Here is a 22,645-nt window from a genome sequence, read left to right as displayed (position 1 = left end):
ACAAAGAGAAAGGGAATGGCACCTGGCAAAACCCCCATCCTCCCAGGAGAAGCCTCATAATGGCTGCTCCCTTATAGCTGTCCCTGCTGGCTCCTGTACCAATCCAGGTGGCTGGAGACTTGAGGCTCACTGTGATCTATGCCTGAGGTTATGAAGCAGGTGGGGGTGGTAGCGATGGGGTGAGTTGGAGTGGGGTGGGGATGGGAGGGGATATAGTGGGGCTTAGAGAGAAAGCGTCTTAGGTTCAATACCTTAGGGAAATGAGATAATCCTCAAACCAAAGAACTGACTCTAAGCTGGGTACTCCTTGGAGCCTTCGAAACAGATGCTAGTCCGCCCCACTGTCTGTCATATTATTAGTCTTTGTGACTTTCCACTTCATACATGGTACACATGATAAAGACCTACTGTCTTGTGTCTGAAGGCAGCTTCCAATGCAAGAGGCTTGGTTTTGTCAGTGGGTCTTGTTTACTGAAATAACTCCTGTTCAAATTATATTTTACCATAATATAAATTTTTAAAACCCTCAACTGATTTTTTTTTTTTAAGAATTTAACTAACCTTAGTTGGGAGGGATTCTTTAAAGGTAACTGTAAATTTGGAATCTAAAACAATCTGCCTAAGAAAGAATCCCAGAAATTCACATAAGCAATCAAATCAGAGAAGTGTATTCTAGAAAGGAAAGCAGAGTTTACCCAGAGGTCAACTTTCATCCCTCCAAGTGAATGGAAAAACCATTAGAATAAACAATTACCTGACAACTCTTAAGAGCAACAATGGAATTCTCTATAATCGCAGTTCTTGATAATAGGTCTTCTACTACCACTTCAACTTTGTTTATGTTTGAAAGTCACGATGAGTTCATAAATCTTTTCTATATCATGGCGCATCTTTTGACAAAGTGGAGTCTGGGCAATGTTATATGTAACTGTCCATTCTAACTGCTTTCCTCGCATCATTAACCACTTGGTATGACACCAACTAGATAATTAAGACAGGTTTGTTTAATATTCCAAATGAAGGTCTATATGATTATCCATTAATCAAAAGTAAACTTCAAAACCTGGACACTTAAAAAAAATCCTTTATACAGCTGGTTTACAATGTAATTATTACTATATAACTGTTCATGATCTGTGACTTTTTTAAAATGCAGGTCAACTGTTTAAAATTTATAAAGATTTATGCTCATTTAATTATTGCCTGCATAAAATTCACTCCTACATGTGTTATCTTGATAGACAGAGAAAACCCTGATGAGCAATTACAGAGTGATAGTTTTTCACTGAAAAGAAAGAAAATATTTTTACAAAGAAATTGTAGAAATAATGAGAATTAACTTCAATGGGGATCTGAAAGGGAAAAGAATTAAATTTTTACGTTTGCTTTTGATTAATGTCTGGGAGACAAATTGGCCCAAAAGCCAACTGAAAGGAATTGTTCTTTTTTCTTCTCCTGGGCGGGGGGGCTACATGTTAATTCATTCATTCAGTCATTTGTTCAGTCAATAAATACATATTGGGCATCTATTCTGTTCTGGGTATAGTGCCACAGTGAAACAAAAAATACTGATCTCTGTCCTTAGAGAAGAAGAGAGGACATTTTACCAAACATTCATACAATTAATTATATAACTTACACGTATGATGAGCAATTTCTTAGATAGGTAGGGGGAGCCACGGAGCCAGGGCCCAGACCCAGCAGCATCTCAATGCTTGGATCATACTGACAGGTGTGAATCCTGGTTTTAGCATTTCCTGGTTTGGCAAGTTACCTCACATCTCTGGGCTTCATTTCCTCTCCAGAACAGAGATAACAACCATACTATAAGGCTGTTGTGAAGATTTCAGAACATAACAAACAGTGCCTGATCTAGTCCACAGTAGATGCTCAATAAACACCAGCTTCTTCGTCTCTTTTTTTATACTAACACTTCTCTGAAGCTGTCCAGGAGAACAGGATTATCTGGTGATAGAACATTATTAAGTTCCATATCCCAAAGCCTATTTATCCTTTTTGTTGCTTATGTTCCTTAGAGGAGATAATCAATAAATATTTACAAACCATCTATATTACAGGCAGTGGAGCCCTGGGCTCCATTTGCCACACCAGTTCCAAGCTTCAGACATTCTGGTGTGAAAAGGGCCTGCTAAGACACTTTCAAGGCTCTGTGAAATACATGCCCCATGAAGGGAAAATAATTAATCTCCATAACCATGAAATATGAGCAAAAACCTAGAAAAGATGTACTCCAGGAATAATGTTCTTCAGCCCTCAGCCACAACTCAGATCTCAAGGGAGGTTAAGACTAGAATTATGGGAGAGCCAAGAAAAGGAGAAAAAGAAACAGACCACTGAAAGCAGCATCTCTATCACACCAGACATTGTCTTTGGACTCTACATTTAATACTTCATGAGTTTCTCACATTTTCCTTTTGTAGATAAGGACCTAGAGGCTCCAAGAAATTGCCCCAGGGTCCCAGGGTAGTGAAGCCCAGAGTCTGGTTGTCTCTAAAATTCATGTTCTTTCCACTACACCAGATCATAAAGGAATAACAACCCCACAGTTATTGCTTGTTTCAATTTGCAATGCAGCAATTTAGTAATTTTAAATTAATCCTTGAAAAATTATCAAGAGATTAATATGCAAATTTGAACATGGCTAGAGCTCAATAGTGATTCTATGACAAAAACCACACAAATTGGTCCTACAAAAGTTCAGATTCTCCTTAGAGGAAAGGCTTTCCTGCTTCATTTTGTAATTTGCTATATTTTTTAAAAAATCATTTCCTTTGTTTTCCTCATGAATAGAACACGTCAATTCCAGGGAGGCAGTGGGGTACAACAGGAACAAAACCTTACAAACCTGGGTCGCTGCACCCTGCTTACGAGCAGACCTTGCCACCTCAGCTCTATGGGTTCTGGGCTCCCTGTCTGAAATGGGGCTCACGTCTACCCCTCTCGGAGTAGCTCTAAGGATTAAAGCGGAATCATGTACGGTAGGAGTCTGGCAGATTGGTATTACCATTCCGCTTAGAAACAAACAAGGCTAGCCTTTTACTGGTTTGCAAAGGAGGATTTAGGGACAATGGGTCATGCACAGGGAATTCGTTCATTAGTGGCAAAACCAGCAGAAGGAATGTAAATTTTTTAAATAGTGGGGGCAGGAGAGGTAGCATACAGTATAGACAGGCTTTGGAGGTAAGGCTATGAGAGGACTTTAAAAAAAACTTCCTAATCTCAATTGCAGTTTTGAAAAATTAGAAATGATCAGAACTTCCAGGTACCTTAAAATCAAGTTCTTAAGAAATTATTTGTTCTTAAACGAAAAAAAAATTTAATGTACCTAACCTAGGCAATCATTTTTATCATAACATTATTTATAGTAGAAAATATAAATATCTATTAGTAGGGAAAGCATAGTTAAAACAATTAAATACAGTGAATTAAACGTACATTTATCTTTTCTTTCTCCTGATACCACCCTCCCAGAAAAAGTCACAGTAAAAGAATTTTAAAAGGCACAAATGCCGAAAAACAGGAAAAGAGTTAGTAATGGAAGAAAGAGATCAAATTTTTGAAAGCCAAAAAGCAGATGTGACTAAAGAAGTGGTTTTCAACCTGGGGCCATTAGTCCCCCAGGGCGTATTTGGTAATGCCTGGGGACATTTTTGGTTGTCACAGTTGGAGGGGACTGTGCTACCATCATGTAGTGAGTAGGGCCCACCAAGGCTAAATATTCTACGATGTAAAAAACAGCCCCACTCAACAAAGAATGATCTGGCCCAAGCTGACAAGTATGTGACTGAGGTTGAGAAAAAAAGCTGAAAGCTACGGATAAGGTAGGCACGCACAGCACTGAGCATTCAGCCCAACTCATAGCACAAAAACAATTCCAAAAAGGAACTGGAGACACCCAGAATCTCTGAAGGCTAGGAGAGGGGGTGCAAATAAAAATAGGAGTAATTCAATCCCAAGGATCTCCTCTCCCAGTTCACTGAGCTTGTCAACAGACTTTCCTGCACCTCTCCAGAGGAATATGTGTTTACTTTCTAGAAGAATGGAACCAGAAAGGCCTGGGGACACCAGGTATGGTTGAGGACAGGCAATAAAGCCTTACACTGGAAATGAGTATTAAATGAAGGTATACATATTAGATGTTGACATGTCATAACCCACCATTCCTACTCAGCTTCCAGAACACTGGTATTAAAGCATATACTCCCCAAGGCAAAGAAAACAGACCAATCCAAAGGAAAAGATTCTGATACTGACATTTGAGAGGCCCCTGCCCCGAAAATAGCCACACTAGTTCCAAGCTCCAGAAATGACTGACAGAGCATCCAGTCAGCTTTTTAATGCCTCACTCTTAAATGTGATGGGCCAGCCATTTGAGGAAAGGCTCTACAGTCAAAGTTATGGAACAAAACAAACAGAAGATAGGAATATTGAGCAAGAAAATAATACAAGGAGAAGAACAATTTTTAAAATCTATAAATAACAGTCTCACAGATGAGTGAAAATATTAATATAATGGCAGAAGTAAATTTCCAAAGGTGGAAAGATTCGCTGAAGAAAGTGGAGAGAAAACTAAAAGAGAGAGATGGAAAATAGGAGAGAAAAAACAAGAAAATTTGAGGAGCAGTATAGGAGATTTAACATTCTATCACAGAGGCCCCAAAGAAAGTAAGAAAAATGAAGAGTAGTATTTTTTCAAAGAAATAATGTGAGAAAAGTTCTCAGCTCTAAAGGACATGAGTTTCCAGATTAAATGGAATCACCATGTGCCCAGCACAATAGATGAAAACAGGCCCCTAGCAAGGCACATCACTGCAATTTCAGGATACCAGGAGAGACCATCAAAGGATGGTTACAATAAATAAATCACAGGAATCAGAATGGCTGAGACTTCTTAGTTGCAACAGCAAAGCTAGAAGTCAGTGGAGAAACATCTTCAAAGTTTGGAAGATACAGTAATTTCCAACCTAGAGTTCTACACCCAGTCAAACTATCAAAAGAAGAATAAAGAAACTGGGCTCATGCTTGTAATTCTAGCACTTTGGGAGGCCAAGGCAGGCAGATCACTTGAGGTCAGGAGTTCAAAATCAGCCTGGCCAACATGGTGAAACCCCATCTCTACTAAAATATACAAAAATTAGCCAGGCATAGTGGTGGGTACCAGTAGCCATGACTATTTGGGAGGCTGAGGCAGAAGAATTGCTTGAGCCCAGGAGGTGGAGTTTGCAGTGAGCAGAGATTGTGCCACTGCACTCCAGCCTGGACGACAGAGCAAGACTCTGTCTCAAAAAGAGAAGGAGGAAGTTCTTTTTAGTCATGCTAGGTCTAAAAATGTTGCCTCTAACAAGTACTTTCTCAAGAAAACTACTGGCACATGTTTCACCAAAACGAGGGAATAAAATCAAGAATGAGAAATATGTGAAACCCAAGAACGCTTATGTGACAAAAAGTTGTATAAGAAAGGAAAGGTAATCTACTAACTGCTTCAGCATGCTCATTAAAATGTAAACAGTAACTTCTGATTTAATGTAAAAATGCTCTAAAGGTATAGAAAGAATGGGAGAGGGGAAATATGTGACTGAGAGAATGCTATTCTGTGTGTTTCGGGGTGGGGAGGGTTATAGATGGTAAAAGACCAAAACTCATCTTCTATAGGAAAATCAATAAGTGATATCTGTAACCGAAAAAAAAAAAAAGATTTAGCAATATGAATAAGTTATTCAAAAATACAGAGGGAAACACAGCTGCTAAAAACTTGAAAGTAGCTGGGCAACTTGAAAATTGCTGGTTGTCATCAACAACTATGTAGTACTACATGTTTTTAAGCCATTAATATGCATTACTTTCATAAGAATAAAAATACCACTAAATAAGTATATCATTAAAAAGGATGAAGCAGGTAGATATGAACACCTTTTAGAATACATTAAACCAAAAAATAGCATCATATTTATGTTTAAAAATCATCTACAACACACACAGGTACTCACACATATAACACTAAATTCCTAGAGAAAGGTTTCATCAAACACTTGAGGGAGAGTGGGATTGGGGTTGGGACGGATGGTGGTAATGGGGGCCTTTCATTTTTTTCCTCTATGTATTAGTATTAATTTTTTTCAACAAAATATTTGTGAAGAATTTTTAATGACATAGATGTTCATAGTACATTGTTATAAGAAAAACAAATACAAAGTGTATACATTTTGTGTGCTTTTAAAAATGTAACTTTCGAAACTTAACAAAAAAATTAAAAGAATACTTTTGTCTCAAACAAAGTATTACTCAACCCCCAATGTAAGCAATGGAAATTAACCTGCTCTGAATAAAACAGGAGCAGGGATCCAATGCTCTGATCAGTTAGCCATCTACCTGTGAGGCCTTCCAGGGCTCCCAAAGCAACACTGGGGTTCCCGGTGGCACAGTTTGAAAACTGCATGTCATAAAAAGGAAGGATGAAAAAACTCAGAAATAGATCTCTGAGATGGGGGATTATGCTTGATTTTTCTTTCACTGTTGTATGATATACATACACACATACCTTTCCTATGATTTGGTACTATTTAAGTAATAGTTATCTGTTCCTGAAACACCTATATAACCACCTAAACCTGATAGATTTTTCGAAGGATGGAGATTGCAATATAGCTTTATTAATCTTTTCAAGTTATTATTCTATATTTATATTGCCTATTTCTCAAGCCAACTATCATTTGTCTTTTTCTAGAAATTTTCTCTTTTCACAATCTTTAAATTTATCAAATAAGTTTAAAATTTTATTCTTTTCACAAATTCAGTTTTTAAAAAGTACTATTTTTCAATTTTACTTTAACAATGTTCCCTAATAAATTAAATTACTATTTCTTTTTCTAGTTTTGGTTATTTTTTATTACTATTCTTTTTTTTTTTTTTTTTTTTTAGCTTCTTGAAAGTCAAGTTCATTGTTTTCTAAATTTCTTATTTATATAAAAACATTCAAAGCTATGAATTTTCTCCAGAGTGTGGTTTTGGCCACATCCCTAAGGTACTTGTTTAGTGTCCTCATTGTCATTAATTTCTAAATAATAACTAATTTCAATTTTTATCATCTTTGATCCAACTATTTCAAATAGATGAATATTTTTAAACCTTTAATTATTATTATAGTTTTCATTCACTGCTATAAAAGACAGTGACCTGTGAGAGTTTAATACGCTCTATTTTGAAATTTTGGGTATGATTTAGTACATGATCAATTCTTGTAAACGTCCCATGGCATTTTAAAATAATCCTTCAGTAGCCTCCTTCACAGCCTCTGCTTCTGCTCTTCCTGCACTACTTTCCCACTTCTTTTTGGATTTCTCCACTGTCTATACTGAATTGACTGCAACTATCAGTAATCATCTCCTTTATATTATGCAAATTCCCAAATTTTCTGGCTCATGGTAGCTTCCTCTGTCATTAGGGAAATAGTTTTCTCCTTTTGCTCATCATTTCAATGGAATTTTCTGAGAGATGAAAGGTAAAAATCATGGGCTCAAAGTATAGCACAGTATGTAAGAGCTCTGTCTCAAGAATCCAGAAAGACCAATACTTGAATTCTAACTTTACCATTTATTTCCTGTAGGATCTTGAATACGTGACTTAAATTTTCAGGGCTTCTGTTTCCTTATATTAGATAATTATGGTAGTTACTATGTAAGCTTGTTGAGAGAGCTAAATGTGAAAATGGAGAAAAGTACCAAATATACCATATTTCGAGTAGTAGTACTCAATCAACGTTATCTATTGTTGCTGAAATGGGAACTCTGGTCTGAATTTTTTATTAATTAATGTCAAACGAAAAGGATGCAATATTTTCTACCAGTCTGATCATACAGATAATACACTACATGGATATGCTTGATAATCCCAACTTATCAAGACTGTTATCTAATCACAATACTACAGCCTAACTTCGTTCGTTACATTTGATCACTTGACATTTGTAATCTGTTCTATAGACAACCCTTAGAAAAATTTCCTTTCTGTGAATCTACAGTAGTTATGAAAAGGTATACCACATATTCCAGTACTTTTCTAATCAAGCATTCAAGTATACGCCCAAAAGAATTGAAAGCAGAGACTCAACCAGGCATTTGTACACCAATGTTCAAAGCAGTATTATTAATAATAGCCAAAGGGTAAAAACAATATCTACTGATCCAAGCATCTATTGCTGGATGAACAGATATGCAAAATGTGGTCTATACATACAATGGAATATCATTCAGCCTCAAAAAGGCAGGCTATCCTGACATATGGTTCAATGCAGATGAACTTTGAAGGCATTACGCTAAGTGAAATAACTCAGAACAAAAGGACAAATATTGTATGATTTCACTTACGTGAAGTACTATATGGAGAGTAGTCAAATTCATAGAGACAAAAAGCAGATTGATGGTTGCCAGGGGTTGCAGAGATAGGGTAATGGGGAATTGTTTAATGAGTACAGAGTTTCAGTTTTGTAAGATACAAAAAGTTCTGGACATTGACTGTACAAAATATGAATGCATTCAAAACTACCGAGCTGTACACTTAAAAATGATTAACATGGTAAATTTTATGTTATGTATTTGTTACCACAATTTTAAAAAAGTAATCAAGTGTCTAAGTGGCAGACATTCTTTATCTGATTCTACATAGTACTATTTATAATCATAGTAAAACATTTTGAAAACATGTCAAGCGCTAGACTAGATATGTCATTCAGCTTGTTCAGAAGGCAAACATCAACCTTCTGCTCTCTCACACTCTAGTTCACTGCTCCTATGTCCTTTGGAGGTAGGGATGGAGGCCCTCATACTTAACCCACAAATACTTTATTCTCTGAAAGATAAATATACAAGGGTAAGAAGTAGAAGTGTAATTCTGCTTGAGTTGATCTACCCTAATAAACCTCTATTTGGAAAATTCTTTATATGGCAACATTTCACTTATAATAGCAGAAATGCGAAACAATCTAAATGTTCTACAGTGAGAGAATGGCTAAATAAACTACAGAGTAAATAGAATATTACATAGTTGACAAAAATAAGTCACGAGAATGAAAATGGAAAAGATGTTTTTATAATAGGTGATTTAACTATGTAAAAATACATTCTAAAAAGGGGGAATTAAATATCATATTAATATATAATTACCTTTGAGAAATAGGAATAACAATCCCTCAGTCTTTATACTTTCTATACTTTGCAAATATTCTCTATTTGTTTTGTTTTTATAATATACTTCAGTTCTATTTTTGTTTTTATAATGTGTTCTTTTTAAAAATCATAATTTTTGTAATTATACTTTAAATCACATCCTTTATTTATTAAAACAAATAAGCAGAAAACAGAGAAGAATAAAAATTTAATTTTTTCTTCCCAAGTACTTACATTCTCAGGGATGCTGGGAAGTTCTCTGGTATCAGGCACAGTAAAATAAGAATGCTAGAAAAGAAAAGCAAAAGTGATTTATTTCTGCTAAAACGTTTAACAGTTGCATACTCAGAATTCAGGTAAATGATTGGAAAATATTTTCTTACTCAGATAAGGAAACCGTTTCACTCAGAAGAAACACCCATGGAATATTTTCTTTGGATAATGTCAGATTGAACCAGATGCATTAAATCATCACTCTGGTAGATGGAGTTCTTTCCTATGAGAGGAGAACTTCTTTGGGAGATACAAATGAAGAGTTCAGGCCAGGAGTGTTGGCTCATGCCTGTAATCTCAGCACTTTGGGAGGCCAAGGCAAGTGGATCACATGAGGTCAGGAGTTCGAGACCAGCCTGGCCAACATGGTGAAACCTCGCCTATACTGAAAATACAAAAAAATTAGCCAGGCATGGTGGCGGGCACCTGTAATCCCAGATACTCGGGAAGCTAAAGCAGGAGAATCGCTTGAACCCAGGAGGCGGAGGTTTCAGTGAGCTGAGATCGTGCCACTGCACTCCAGCCTGGGCGACAAGAACGAAACTCTGTCTCTAAATAAATAAACAAATAAACAGTTCAAAGAAGTTAAATGGCTAAACACATGAAAGGCGTTGGTTTCATAATTTATCGTTCAGTAAGGCAAGTGTATTCTAGGAACAAAATATCACCAGATTCACTCAGTGATGATTTTTACCAACCAAACCTGTCATCTCATTTCAGCATCTGAGATTATATTCATCTACAAAATGTGACCAAAATCTGCCCCAAAGGCCTAAGTGATGTTCGGAAGAGCTCCAGTTGCTGGAGCACTGGAATTGAGACCACTGCAGATGACTAAGAGTAGAGAAATTCTGCCCCCGAAGCCCACTCCATCATAAGCCTCCTGACTAGAGACTCAGTGGAGTTGAAAACTTGACCTCTTCAAAGAACTTCCAATGAGGCATCTCCATATGTAACAAGCATGCATCCCTGAGTTAAATGACAACAGGCTGAACTGATGACACCCTTTGCTGCTATTAAAGACTCAGAAGACAATGGCAAGCAGGAACGGAAAGAGCTTGGTGCCGACCAATTAAAGATGGGATTGTGCAAAGGCCAGGAAAGGTCACATGCTTAGCCATGGCCTAGGTTCAAACCTGGACCCCCAAGTGACATTTCAAGAAGTTGTCCACCCCAACCCCCACTCTTGGGTGATTGCAAAATAGGTAGGTGTCTAGAAGAATGAGTTGTATAGGCTTTCTGAAATGAAAAGCCCTGGGGACAATCATAATGATGATGATGACAACAATAATAGTGTAAGGTACTTGTCCAAAATTCAACAGATATTTGTTGAATACCTGCTACATGAAAGGCATTATGTCTAGTACTCTGTAAATGTTATCTCTAATTCCCATAACAAATTTTGAGATAGATATTATCTCCATATTACAAATGGGTAAATTAATGCTCACAGAGGTCAAGTAGCCAGTCAAAAGTCACGCAGCTAGTGCGTGGCAGAATATGGACCAAAACTAAATCTGTGTAACCAGAGTTGTGCTCTTTCCACCATGACAGACTGTTATACCTGTGCTTTTTATGTGCAGATGACAGCTAAAGGGATTTAAACAAATAAAAAAGTAAAAAATAAAAAGTATAAAATAGATAACTTTAAAAAAGCCTTCTTCGATGCATTATTCCAAAATCTGTGTGTATATCAAAATACTACCTATGAAGTATTTCAGTAGAGATGGTGTAGCATGGAAACTAGTAAGTGATTAATTCAACAATGAGGATTAAAACAGGAAAAGTAAAATGCAAGGTTCAAATATGACTCCATGAGATACCAACTTCTATACCAAAGGGCTAGAAGTTTAGTTCAGTAACAAATGGCCATGTGGTGATTATGTAGCTCAGCAAATTCACTTAATAGCGCAGAACCTGTTTTTGAATCTGTAAATGGGAATATTATCTACTTCAAAACTGTTGTGAAGAATAAATGTTATATATATGAAATGCCTACCATTCAATAAATGGTATTTTAATATAAAATTATTATTGCCCTGAACTGCTAGTTCATATTACTATTTTTATCATCACTCATATAAGACACATAGAAATATACTCTTGCAGAGAGTGACTACAGACAAAAAGTCCAGGATTACAATTTTATCAACATTTCAGGATGTATAACCTAGATGAGAGTGGCCCTTCAAAATCAGAAACGCAATATGGAGAGGGGAATTCCCAGTGAAAAGGAAAGAAAAAAATATCTGCCTTTATAGATGCAATTGATAGTATATAGTGAGCCAACACAATTCCAAAACCAAGTAGTCCCCAGGCTGTCCTTTGAGATTCTGTCTTGCTCCATTGCCCATGAAATGCTGGGGACCAGGGGAGGTCAGAAACATTCCTAGAAACCACTGGCATGAAACAGCTGCGCCACCCCAGCAGTTCCTGCTGCCCCTGAGATGGCTTGTCCTTGAGGCCTGGCATGCACACTGCCTGAGCAGCCATTCTTAGGAAGGAGAGGACCTTCCTCCCCAGCAGCTGGTGACCCAGCCAGGCTACTCCACAGCTACCTGTCGGATGTCATTATGGACTGAAGTGGTGAGATCAAGCTGCTTAGGAAAAAGGACAGAGACAAAGGCAGGGTTGCTTAGCTATACAGCAAGGACTGGGGCAGGTTTAAAGCTCATTTGTTCATCTTTTCCAGATGGTCTCCCCTGCCGTATGAGAATTTTTGTAACAAGGTTTCTTTCTTTCCTATGCTCTATTAAAATGGGCAAAAGTCTCTGTAAATTCATTTTTTTCTTTCTTCCTTCCTTCTCTCCCTCTCCTTCCACATGAATGGCACAGTGGGAAGAACATAGGCTTGAAGTTAGCCCTGGCTTTGAAAACTCAAGTCTTATCTCTTATTAACCACACGACCTTGGAAGGGCAAGTATTTTTTCCTCTTGAAATCTCATCCATGAAATGGGAATGTTAATATCTATTTTGTAGACTTGTTTTGAATATTAGAGATACATATTTAGTATAAATTAGGAACTTACTAAAAGAGTAGATCTATTATTAACTACTGGTAGTAACACTGCTTTCAATTTTATCATCATTCTGAAAAAACCTATAAGGGATATTAATTTTCTTTAGGAGAGGAGATACCTTTCCACCACTGAATACCAACACTGTACCAGGTTCTAATGAAGATGAAAGACAAAACTCTTAAAATTCTCAGGTCCCATGACATAAGGGAAATAGCCCCTGGATAATAATCAATACTTGGTCAAAGTATATCCATCTTAGAATTCTGATAAAGGTAGTGACAAGGGCTTGAGGGTTTGACCTAGGGAATTAGAGAATTTCTGGAACCAAAATATGGAAAAGATCTCCTACACCTCTTCTGATGCCTTATCTGACAGATGAGGAAATTGAAGCCCACAAGGTTAAAGGTCCTGATTAAGGTCACTCAGGTCATTGGCAAGACAATGACTAGGATGGAAATCTCCCAATTGGTATTTCAGAGCACAGTGCAGAACATGTAGTAGCAGCATATATTTATAGGCATTCAAAGAAACTATTACTGTAGGCCAGGAACAACACTAAGCACTCTCCCTCTCTGTCCTCAAGGGACACACAGTCCAGTGAGGGGGATAGGAAAAGGAAGCATGCCAATAGGGTGTAACTAAGTACCACAAAGTATGCAAGATGCTTGGGGCGAAGGAGGTAAACTTGGCAAAACCTATGAAGTATCAAGGGAGGATTTCTCTGGAAATAAAATCAGAGTTGAGTTCTGAAGGATGAATATGTGTTACCCTGGCAAACAGGGGAGAGGAAATGTTGAAAGCTGAGGGTGCAGGATGGGCTTCAGCAAAGGGACACGCACAGCAGTGCTGCAGGGCAAGGGTGATACAGGGAGACTGGGACAGGGAACTGAAGAAGCAGGCGGAGCCAGGTATCCTATTTCAGCCCAGCATCTGTGATCCAAGAGATGCTGGTGATGGCATCATGGCTACAGAGGAGCCTAGGGACATTTAGGACGTGTCTGTTTCTTATAGAATCTCAGAGAAAGGAAGAAATTCAGCTCCCTGGCCTATCTTGAGCTCAGAGGTATCAGAGTATTTGGGGGTAGGGGCAGGGTAGGTAAAGGTGACAAAATACAATCCTGTTCAGCTACTTCCTTCTTACTGTCAATAATGAAATGGGTTCTCAGTGATGGCTAATACTCTGCCCCACTTACCACGCTGAGATGAACAGACACTCCTGGGTCAGGGATGGGAAGTTTGTGCAGAGTTTCAAGAAGCTCATTCCACTGATTTTCCTGAAAGAAATAAAAGGCCTAAGTAACAAAAGCAAGGCTCAGCCCTTAGTAAGATACCTGCAGGGAGGTCTGGGCACACATGACTGAGGGGGTTGGGGAGATGCTGGCCCCAGTACAGAAATAGGTTTGATATTCACATAGGGTTTGACAAAAGACTCTGCGTATGCCTCAAACATAAGAGCCAAATAGATCCTCCTACACTAAGTTTGACATTTTCTACTCAGTGAGACACCTACCATGACCGCCTTTTATGGATCATATACCATAAGCTCTCAGCAAATCTATCCCCTAAACTCCATAGCAACAACTTTTAAATGCAAACAATCCTAGCTTACAGGGCGGGGGTGGTTGGAGAAATAACGATGACACTATAGATCTTGTCTTCATCATCATTACCCTCAATTAATTTTATTGAGTTTCACTGGGTACACATGGCAGCCTCCAATTATGGAAAGTTAGAAATGAACTAAGTACAACAGCATGCAATATAGGATGGTGGCTATGCATTCTAATTCGTGAAATTGAGCAACATAATGACATACAAAGCGATACAAATTATTTGATTGAAAATGGATTCACCTCTAAAATGCGCAAAAGAATACTGCTCACAGAATTATCCAAATGCTATTTCTCCCACCCTGTGTAATTATTTGTGCTAATATAATACTGGTAAGTGTATATTTGTATCTATTTATCCTCTGTATGATCCTCCCAACTACCCACTTCAACAATGTGAAAACTGAGGCTCCAAAAGGTGAAGCAACTTGTCTCAAATCAGCCCGTTAGTAAGTTGCACAGCTATGGGGTGAAATGCAGGCTCCAGAGCCCTCCTGGCTTCACTACAGCTTTCTTTAAGTAGTGAATTTAAGGAGAGGAAAAAGAAGATGTACCCAGACTACAAGCTTGTTTCAGTCTGAGCTCTGACAAATCAAACAAGCTTCTAAGAGAGGAGACAGATGAACGTGTGTGTGTGTGTGTGCGTGCGCGCATGTGCTTAGTTTTGCTCTGAAACAATCTCAAACTTACTGAACAGTTGCAGAAACTGTTAAAAAAAAAAAAAAACTTTATTATTTCCTGACCTATTTGAGAATAAGCTGCCAAGATTATGCTCCACCATCCACAGACACAAACAAGGGCATTCTCCTAAATCACCACAATTAATCATTGCTGTGGTTTGAATGTATCCCCCTAAAAGTTCATGTGCTGACAATTTAATTATCATTGTAACAGTATTAAGAGGCAGGACCTTTAAGACGTGATTATGTCATGAATTAATGCCATTATTGTGAGAGTGGGCTTCTGATAAAGGATAAATTTGGCCCCTATCTTGTGTCTCTTGAGTGCTGCATGTTATGACCCAGCAAGAAGGTCCTCACCAGATGCCAGCACCAGGCTCTTGGACTTCCCAGCCTCCAGAACTGTGAGCCAAATATATCTCTTTTCTTTATAAATTACCCAATCTGTGGTATTCTGTTATAGCAGCAGAAAACAAACTAAGAGAATCATAATAAAGAGGAAATTAACACTGAGATGCAGAATTACCACCTCATCCTCAAGTTTTGCCAACTGTGCCAATAATATCCTTGACAGCAAACAATTCACTTCAGAATCACATGCTGCAGTTAGTAGTTATAACCCTCTACTCATCCTCAGTCTGGAACAGTTCCTCAGTCTTTTCTAGATTTGTACAGCCTTGACAATGAGACCACTCATTTTGTAGAATAACTTTCAGTTGTCTAATATTCTGTCTAATGTCTGATTTCAATATCCCTTTACTCATGATGTTTGCTTTCATCAACTGATTAATTCATTTGATATCTCTACAGTAACATTACTCTTTCTCTTTGCAGTAGATAACCATTTTGTGGATTGATACTTTATGTAAATATCCCATTCCTCAAACTTTCAATGTATCCATTTACTTATTTTTATTACCATGGGTCCATGGTTTCCTGTTTTATTCAGTGTACTATAATCCTTTACTATCCTAATTCGTTTTGATGTTCAACTTGTTCCAGATATGACTAGTGGGAGTCCTCTTACTGCTTTTGTGCTCTTCTGACATGTTCCCATCATATTTTTAGCAATTCCTTACTTTTTGGCACAAAAGATATTTCAGGTTCATCTTATACTTTCCCTGCCTCAGCCCCAGAATCAGGTTATTTCTTCAATGAGTCCTGGTTTCTTTTAGTGGACAATGGTATTTAGAAACCAAGATCTGGGCACCACGTGTGCTCACTGCTCCTTAGTATTGCTTATGCCAGGCCCTTTCAGTCAGTGGAGCCAGATAATATATAATACACACATGGAACCACAACAGGCACTTCACATATCTATTTATTTCTATATCCATCTTCCCATATTGAAAACCATGGGTTCATACCAATGGCTCCTATTCCAATCCAACATAGAAATTATTCTAGTTTTCTCCGTCTACATATCTGTGACATCATCCTACAAAAGTGAAAAAAACTTGCCTGTATTTTCTTTTTATATTTGGTTATTTGTATGGAACCACTCTTCTATTGTCATCCCTGCCTCCTTCCCTACCCAGATGCCCTCCCTCCTCTCCCCGACACAGACATCCAGGGCTGGGTCTCTACTGTCCAACCCCTCACACAAATGCCTTCCTTACCTCAGGATCCAATACACCAGCACTGGGCCACAGCTACTGCCTCCCTTCTCACATGGATTCTTCTGGATCCTATTTGAGTTCTGACATCCCATGCTGAGCCTCTACCACCATGCTCCCACATAAACATCCTTCTCTCCCTCAGGCTCCAACACCCTACTCCCTGGCTCAGATGCCCCCCTTGCCCTGTAATCCCCTCCACAAGGGTGGCCATTCAAGGTCTGATGAGCATGATGGGTCCATGGCCCAAACGGATACCCCAGTTACCCACACCTTGGTCTCCCACACCCCATGCTTAGCCATCACAATCTCTCTGTCTCTGTCTCTCTCTGTCTCTCTCTGCCTCTCTCTCTCTCTCTCACACACACACACACACACAGAGAGAGAGAGAGAGAGAGACAGAGAGAGAGAGAGAGAGAGAGAGAGAGAAAATAGAAGCCTATCTTGCTTCCCAACCTTCCCAATGACTTTTGGATAAGAGAAGGTTTCAGTCCTGGCGCAGGAGGTAGATTCTGTTTCTTTAAATAAAAACTCTCTTCCTGTTCTAATCTGGTGACTAAAATCTTGCAAACAATTAAGCCAGTTGTAGGCAGATTTCCTATCATCTGTGTCATAATTCTTTTAACCAGAGGGGGAAAAAAAGAGTCCTGGGTTCAAGAGAAATAGATTCCAACTAAAACATGTTACTGATCTCAGCCTCTGACATCCCAAGAGGCAGAGTCCTGCTGGAGCAATGGCCCAAGGGAAAGGTTCACCAATTTTACAGGGTAATAATCCATTTCCCATATGTGTAGGTTGTACCTACCCTTTTATAATCTTTCCTGAATCACATGTTTTAAAAAGTGTACTAAGTTCTTTGTTTGACTGAGTTTTTTCTCTTTTTTTTGGACTGGAACATATGGAGGGAAAAAAATGTGAGTCAATCTCCAATTCAAACCTGTTAAGAGCCCACATATTACACAATTCTATTTATTAAAGACACCTTTCAAACTTGAGTGAAAACTGGAATGTTTGACTAAAGGTAACTGTGAATCAGAAATCGATGAACAGACCCAAGGTGACCTCCTAACTCATTCATCAAAGAGTAATCCACTTCTTTTATGACAGAATCCCCTGACATCTAAGCTTCTTTTCACAGTGAGTGTAGTGATCAAGGAAGCCATTTCTATTAGTTATTCTTTCCATTTACTGTGATCTCCGGAATACATTTGCCAGTGAGTAAATCTGTCTCTAAAAAAATGATTTAGTCATTATACACACAATTTCCCCCTTTCCTGCAAAACGGCATTTCCCAAAGTGTGTTCCAGGAAACACTGCTATCTCAGAACGCTAAGATTTATCACAGAATTAAAGGGGTTTCAGGCAAAACAAGATGGGAAGCACAGGTGACCCAGGTTTCTCCAATGCAGGACTTCGTAGAGCTTACATTAAATGAATCTTAAGGAGATGGAAATGAAACACAGCTTTCCCTCCCCTGGACCCCAGTGTGACTGAACTGGTACCCTTTTCATGGACCATTTCTCAGAACTAACACTCAAATTACTCAGAACATTCAACAGAAAAAAATTAAGGGAAATCTTTCCTTAACATTTAATAATAATGGATCACTTTAATTAAAAATCTTAGGCCATATACAAAAAGGAAAATATAAGACATTAGATATATAGACAAATATTCAACTCATTAACAATCAAAGAAACACAATTAAAACAATGAGGCTTTTTTACTTGTCAAACAATGAATTCAACAAATGGTACTGATGAGAGAGTATCATGACCTAGGCACTCTCTTACATTGCTGGTAAAGGGTATCCTTTAAGAAAACAGCAGAATTCTTTTGCAAAGCAGTTTGGCAAATGTTTTAAAAATGTCTATGTCCACTGACCTTACAATGGCCCATCTGGGATTCTCCTTTTAAGGAAACAATCCAAAATGAAGAAAATGCTTTACTCTCATAGATGCGAATGGTTACACTTCTCATAACAGTAGAAAAATCCCAAACAATTAACAATTCCCAATAATAGGAAATGCTTCAGTAAATCAAGGTACATGATAAAATGATATGCAGCCATGAAAAATATTTATAACATTTTTAACAGTGCGGGAGGCACGCTCGTTATAATGGTATCTGAAAATGTGGGCTACAAAAATCTACATAAAGGTCCAACTGGCCTTTGACATCCATGGAAGATACCTTACCTTACCACTTCTTCCAAAAGTACAGCAAGGTACAGATGAATTTTTAATGTAATTTTCAGACCCCCACAAAAGTTATTGTAAAAGCACCACAAAGCTTTATTGAAACGGGAACTCAGGACAGCCGGGTAGGTCACTTGCCAGTTAAGTGTTTTACTTGCAAACCCCAGATTTGCAGCATGACATGAGCAATTCAAATATGTGCCTCAGCAAAATTATAATTTAATATATGTCACAAACTTTCCGGGCTGCTTGGGAATATTAGAAATTGTGAACATTAACTCTGTGAATGTTAAGGGTCTCTTTATCATTTATTTAATGCAAAGAAAAACTTAAAAAAGAAAACAACCCAAAATGCTAGCAATATTTATTTTAGGGAAGAGAGTAGGGGCAAATTAAAAGTGATTTTCTTTTCCTTCCTATTATTTTCTGAATTTCCCAAACTTTCTATAATGGGCATGCATCACTTTTTTGGTAAAATATAAGGCATGTTTTACTTTTTCATCATAAAAATTAAAGCTTATTTGTTAAAAAGAATTATTTTAAAAACGCAAATACCTGTCTTTTTGTCGTATAATCTGCCAGGATGTTAAGCAGCTTATAAAATACCTCGAACCAGGGGAGATAGCTGGAGGAAGAAGAGGAAACACATGACATATTAGTATGCAGGTCAAAAACTTTAACCAGGATCTAATTCAGGACTAATACATTTCAGTTTTGCTCTACATCCTGAAGAGTCCTCCTGTCACAGACTGGTGGAAACACAGACTGGTGAAATGCTAATTATTTCTGAGAGTTTAAAAAATTGCCTGTGTAAGGCAGAGGATTGAATGTCCATTATAAATTATTCCCATGCCTCAGAGCTAGAACAGTTCACAGAAAAGAAATTCAAAGCAGACTCCACAATCAGGCACCATCTCTGAGTAGTCCCCTGGCCTCTCCCAGCACACCCACCCTTGCCAGGAAAGCTTCTATTCAGTTTTTCATGATGGGACAGACACAGACACACACACTGATACACACACACACACACACAGATACACACACAGCATTCCCACTGCAGGCATCTGCAAAGGGTCCCAAAGTTCCCATGAGCCCAAAGCCATCCATGTTGCTGCAACAGACATTCTGCCCATCACCTACCATCTCTCTATCCACTTCAAGATGAGTTCCACTTCCCCATCCCTACTGCCCTCCACCAGATCCTGGCCATTGCTCCCCTTCACTCAGAGGAGCCTGGCTGCTGACCTCAGTCCTGTGGTCCACTCTGTGTGGCTTGTTTCTTTGTTTGTTTGTTTGTTTTGTTTTTCTGAGATGGAGTCTCACTCTGTCGTCCAGGCTGGAGTACAGTGGCATGATCTCGGCTCACTGCAACCCCTGCCTCCCAGGTTCAAGTGATTCTCCTGCCTCAGCCTCCCAAGTAGCTGGGACTACAGGTGTGCACCACCATGCCTGGATAATTTTTGTATTTTTAGTAGAGATGGGGTTTTACTATACTGGCCGGGCTGATCTCGAACTCCTGACCTCAGGTGATCTGCCTGCCTCGGCCTCCCAAACTGCTGGGATTATAGGTGTGAGCCACTTGGCCATGGCTCCTAGAATGGTTTTTCTAAGATGCAAATCTCCATCACACATTGTACTTAACTCCTGCAATGATGCCCATCACTCCAGGATCCAGTCCATATTTGTTAGGATGGACTTTTGGGGCTCTTCACTGCCAGGCCCTTGCCCACTTCTCTGGCTGTCCTCTCTCTACTTCCCCATAGATATATGCTCCCCTCACTCCTGTCACTCCGGGAACATCCTGACATCTTTGAGACTGCCTGGGCTTACATACACTGGGCCCTTTTCTCCCCAACCTCTGTGGTCTAGTCTAGCTGATTTCTACTCATCCTCCTAACGGTCCCCCACCCCCTCCCCATCCCCACTTCATGTGCCCTAATTCTCTCTTTTCTGTGCTGCCCTGTCATGAGAATGCTGCTGTCAGAACATTCCCCACACGATGCAGTTCTCAATGGCATGTCTGTTTTCTCAACAGACTACATGCAAACAGAGAGGAAGAGGCCTATCTTTCTTCACTTTGTCTTTCCAGTGCCAAGAATGGCACCTGGCACACCGTCAGTGCTCAGCGTTTACTGAGCAAATAAAACCAGACAAAGACTGACAGCAAGGGCGCATTGCATCCTATGGAATTGTTGAAAAGTATCCACACCCCCAAGCAGTTTTGCCACTTACTTTCAATGGCTTTGTTCTCTATAAGGAAATTTTCCGAAGCTACATCTAACAGCAAGCGAGAAGAAGGTCGTACCAAGCGCTTGCCGTCCTGGTCATGTCTGCCCTGCTGCGCTAACAGAGTCCATTACCGACAGAGATGGACACGAGGTAGCGCACAGATGTGATATCCTGCCAGGGAGAGGGGAATCAGCACCCTGTACAGATTACCGGCTGCGCCACTGAGGGTAATAAATGAAGTGAGAGGCAACAAAGAGAACAGATAAAGTGCACAGTCCTCTGTCAGTAACGTCTGTCTAAAGCCAGCACATGCTACTGTAAAATTTAAGTAGCTTATCAAAATATACTGATAAGCAACTTAACTTTTCACTTCTATGACAGTATTATCACTTATGTTAATATGTTTCAGTCAGCCCTGGCAGCTGCATATTGACTATTACACAGCAAATGACTGCTGCCACTTTGCACAGCATTTACTTTGGCAGTGTAATGTAAACATTCAAGAGGGATTAGGGAGCAGATAAGTTTCTCCTTTCCTATTCTGTTAAATAAACCTCGGCTGAGTTAAAAGCCATTATAGTATGAACAAGAAATCCCCTCAGAAGAAAACTCTTGCACAGATTAGATGACTCTTAGTAAACAAATTCGACCAAGGATTACAAATTTTTTTTTCCTGAAAGCAAAATACCACTAGTTAAACCCAGCCACTGGAAATTTAGGAAATTAAATTTTTTTTTCCTGAAAGCAAAATACCACTAGTTAAATCCAGAAAGTCAGGAGGGAGGGGGGAAAAGGCAAGAAGGGGAAATAGATTCTTGCAAGAAAATTGTGACTTCAAGTAAACAAGAGAAAAACTGAATCATTTTAGAAATATCTGGGGATGTGATATGGGGCAGGCTGGGTGCTCTGACAGTTTAGGACTACAGTATCCATCGAAGTAGTTTTGGATAATTAGGTTCAACTGACCAATGTGGCTTGGGCACAGAAGCTCCAGCCTCCACGTTGTCACCTGTTTTGAGGATGAAGGAGATGAAGTGGGAAGGAGTTCCTAGCCCACTATAGACGGCACCCTGGTTCTCATACTCAGCCTCAGCCTTACCAAATCAATTCTTTTTGGCTAGGCTAAGCAGAACCACTAGCCACAAGAAGTTTTGCAGTTATCCTGGAAATCAGCCATTTCTTTCTCCCTTTGGCCTGACTGGACACAACTGTTCCCCACATGTTGTCCCCTGTGCACTGACAGATGAATATCTAGTGATGGCAGTGTTAAGGTTTTGAAACCAAAACCCAGCTGTCTTCTTCTTCAAAGGGCCCCTGTTTTCCCCTGTTGAGAGGCCAGGGTTCAGAGCAGAGCTCTATCCAGCGGCGTTTCCTGTCCTGCTTCATTAGAGCCGCCACAACAGCTTGCGCGGTCTGCCAGGCTGCAGGTGAGGCTGCAGGGACCCTGCACTCCAGTCTGCGTGTGTCTGTCATCGTTGAATAAACAATCCTTCCCAGTCCAAAGACAGAAACAAACACCCTAGTACACTGCACCACCTTGGACATCTAATGGGGTGCGACCATCTGTGGTCCGCCTCTGCCTGCTGCCTTTGTGTGATGGCTTGAGTCCCCACTGCAGAGGGCTCTGTCCCAGGCTGTGGCACAAAGGGTCCTGCACTCAAGAAAGCTATGGTCCTCATCAGAAAGAGACACACCCACAACAGAGTAACAGTTTGGGTGGAAGGAGCTGGAAGCCTTTCCCAAGTGCTTTACTTAGTTTAGGTTTTTGGACTGATGTAGAAGATGATCATGGAGCATCATCATGACCCAATCAGAAGACAGAAAAGCGAAAGGGAAC

General features: G+C 39.3%; 1 protein-coding gene across 6 annotated transcripts in view; it reads right to left on the bottom strand.

The window, feature by feature from the left end:
• Nucleotides 1-22,645, bottom strand: part of DENND1A (DENN domain containing 1A) — a 544,396-nt gene that overhangs the window by 274,175 nt on the left and 247,576 nt on the right. For all 6 annotated transcript variants that reach the window (XM_025359631.1, XM_025359633.1, XM_025359632.1 and 3 more), the window contains 3 exons: nucleotides 19,135-19,204; nucleotides 13,669-13,749; nucleotides 9,417-9,470 (listed from right to left, as the gene is read on the bottom strand). In XM_025359631.1, the coding sequence (XP_025215416.1) occupies nucleotides 9,417-9,470; nucleotides 13,669-13,749; nucleotides 19,135-19,204 (205 nt within the window). The remainder of the gene's footprint in view (nucleotides 1-9,416; nucleotides 9,471-13,668; nucleotides 13,750-19,134; nucleotides 19,205-22,645) is intronic.

Source organism: Theropithecus gelada, chromosome 15 (assembly GCF_003255815.1).
Source record: "Theropithecus gelada isolate Dixy chromosome 15, Tgel_1.0, whole genome shotgun sequence".
NCBI classification, from domain to species: domain Eukaryota; kingdom Metazoa; phylum Chordata; class Mammalia; order Primates; family Cercopithecidae; genus Theropithecus; species Theropithecus gelada.
The sequence above is the reverse complement of the archived record's forward strand: the minus strand, read 5'-3'. Positions and strand labels throughout refer to the sequence as shown.